The sequence below is a fragment of the Babylonia areolata genome, chromosome 11 (assembly GCF_041734735.1).
Source record: "Babylonia areolata isolate BAREFJ2019XMU chromosome 11, ASM4173473v1, whole genome shotgun sequence".
Taxonomy (NCBI): domain Eukaryota; kingdom Metazoa; phylum Mollusca; class Gastropoda; order Neogastropoda; family Buccinidae; genus Babylonia; species Babylonia areolata.
This window is the reverse complement of record NC_134886.1, coordinates 41,809,749-41,812,248: the sequence shown is the minus strand read 5'-3', so window position 1 is coordinate 41,812,248 and position 2,500 is coordinate 41,809,749. Positions and strand designations below refer to the sequence as shown.

Genomic DNA, 2,500 nt, shown 5'->3' with positions numbered 1-2,500 from the left:
AGTCACTGATAGATGTCTGAAAACGACAGAAAGACGATGGCTGGTTGTGTGCCTACACTGTGAACCAGTCACTGATAGATGTCTGAAAACGACAGAAAGACGATGGCTGGTTGTGTGCCTACACTGTGAACCAGTCACTGATAGATGTCTGAAAACAACAGAAAGATGATGGCTGGTTGTGTGCCTACACTGTTGAAATTGCCACTGATAGATATCCAGATTGAGATGTGAATCTAGTGGGGTGGTTGCCCAGTGGTAGCGCGTCCGCCTAGGGAGCGGGAGGATCAGAGGGATCGAACCCCACACTCACCAGTATTGTCTTCTGTCCACTAGATCTTGAGTGGTGGTCTGAACAATAGTGTGCACCATGCACGTAACGAATGTGAAATGAACCCACGGCAACAAAAAGTTTCTTCCCAGCAATTTTATTTTATTTTAGTTTAGTTTAGTTTTTCTCCCGGACTTTATCGGGTCGATCACCGTTTGATTTTGTATATAAATTCATTATGACAATTCACAATACATGTAGATGGGGAAAAAAAATCTGAATACTGTGAACATTAACAATAACAGATGTAAGTCGTTATTCTTATATATTATAAGTCCACTACACAATCCACTCAAAAAGAGACAATAATCCATACCCCGCGTTGCATGATTATGTCATTGTAATCAATAACAATTATGAAGTAAATCACCCATACAAGAAAAAGCAAACAACTTTTCATTTACTGATCAGGGCATGTGAAAAAAAGACCCCCCCCCCAAAAAAACAACAACACAAAAACAAAACAAAACAACAAAACCACCAAGAACAAAAACCCAGGGCAACAATGTGGAAGGAAGTTGTACAATTTATACAATTACGTGTACATAAAATTAAAATCAATCATAAAGACAGTCAGGCGGTCGACCAGGCAGACACACAGACAGACACATACAGACAGACAGACAGACAGACAGTCCCTCCCCCAACCCCTGTCAACCAACCCTATCTTGCTACTCCAAAGTCCAGTGTAGGGAGGCTTTTTTCTTATTTTCTTTTTTTCTTCTTCCTTTTTATACAGCAAATGGTGACATCATTTATCTTGACTTCTATGGGTCATTCCCGGGAAAGTTTTGTTGAAACATCCTCTTTGATAGCAAAACAATTACACGTGCAGATTAAAAAAAAAAAAGTGGCACTGCACTGTGGTGTATTGCCTTGTCTTGTCTTGTCTACATCTACCTGTGTCAAAGGTTCAATGGTCCGCTTATATTATAGGTAAACATAAGCTTACAGTTGGGCCAACAACAAAGAGGGAACTGTACGATCAATAAATAGTAGAGAGTGGTAACTCTCTCCATTCACAAGGTACACAACTTCAAGTCAGTGCTGCTTACGCTACCGATTCAGCTAGCACACAGGTAAATAAAAGGTACATTGGAACAAACCCAGACACTTCCTCAAAAAGGAAGCGCCGGGCCTGTCCTCATACCCATCATTTGACATGTGCACACAGCAGCAAAGACAGAAGAAATGTGCAAACACAAATTAGCTTTTATTCAAGACAGGCATAGCCTCTTTAATCCTGAACAAGTGTACGATCAATAGTTATTTTTTCCACTGCAGTGAGCTTTTATTTACAGCTTATGACACTCAAGAGGAAGCATTGCACTGGCATCTTAGTGCTGTAGCCTTACCTAGGGTTTGATGGCCTTAAAGGACCATCACTACGCCGACTGTCCTAAACCCTCTTGGTAGAGATAAAGGGAAAATAATTTAGGAAAAACTATCTCCATCATAGTCGGGACAGCAGTTGCCTCCTCTGCTGTTGTGATTGTCATTGTCAGACACAACAATAATACCCTGTCTAAATATCTTTCACTCTGGTCACTGTTTCTGAGGAAGGTGGCCCAATGGTCAAGACGCTCATCTACCAATATAGAGAGTACGTGAGGACCTGGTTTCGAATCCCGCTCTCGCACCTTTCTTCCACAAATCAAACTCAGCGTCTAGTCAGACGATAAACCGAGGTCCCGTTTGCAGCACGCACTTGGCGCACTGTAAAAGAGCCCATGGCAAGGAGAATGTTGTCTCTGGCAAAACTCTGTAGAAGAAATCCACTCTTATCGGCACACACCGGAACTCCCACCCTCCACACACACACACACACACACACATATGCACTCAAGGCCTAACAAAGCGCGTTGGGTTACGCTGCTGGTCAGGCATCTGCCTAGCAGATGTGATACAGAGTATATGGATTTGTACGAACGCAGTGACGCCTCCTTGAGGAACTGAGACAGCTGTTGTAAATGTGGTAGTCAGACAGGTCCACCAGACCATACCCTGTCACAGTGTCTGTCACGCTGCTGACTGTCTCGTGTCACTGACCTTGTAGGCCTCTTTCAGTCCCCCGTTGTCCGCGATGTCCTCTCCAAGAGTCAGTCTTCCGTTCACCTGGTGATGGAGATAGCGGCATTTGTCAAATGTTTGTATATATATATATGTGTATGT

At 43.0% G+C, this 2,500-nt stretch overlaps 1 protein-coding gene across 1 annotated transcript in view; it reads right to left on the bottom strand.

The window, feature by feature from the left end:
- LOC143287416 (neprilysin-4-like) overlaps positions 1-2,500 on the bottom strand; it is a 32,983-nt gene that overhangs the window by 3,856 nt on the left and 26,627 nt on the right. The window contains exon 15 of the mRNA XM_076595399.1: positions 2,378-2,443. Coding sequence (XP_076451514.1) covers positions 2,378-2,443 — 66 coding nt within the window. The remainder of the gene's footprint in view (positions 1-2,377; positions 2,444-2,500) is intronic.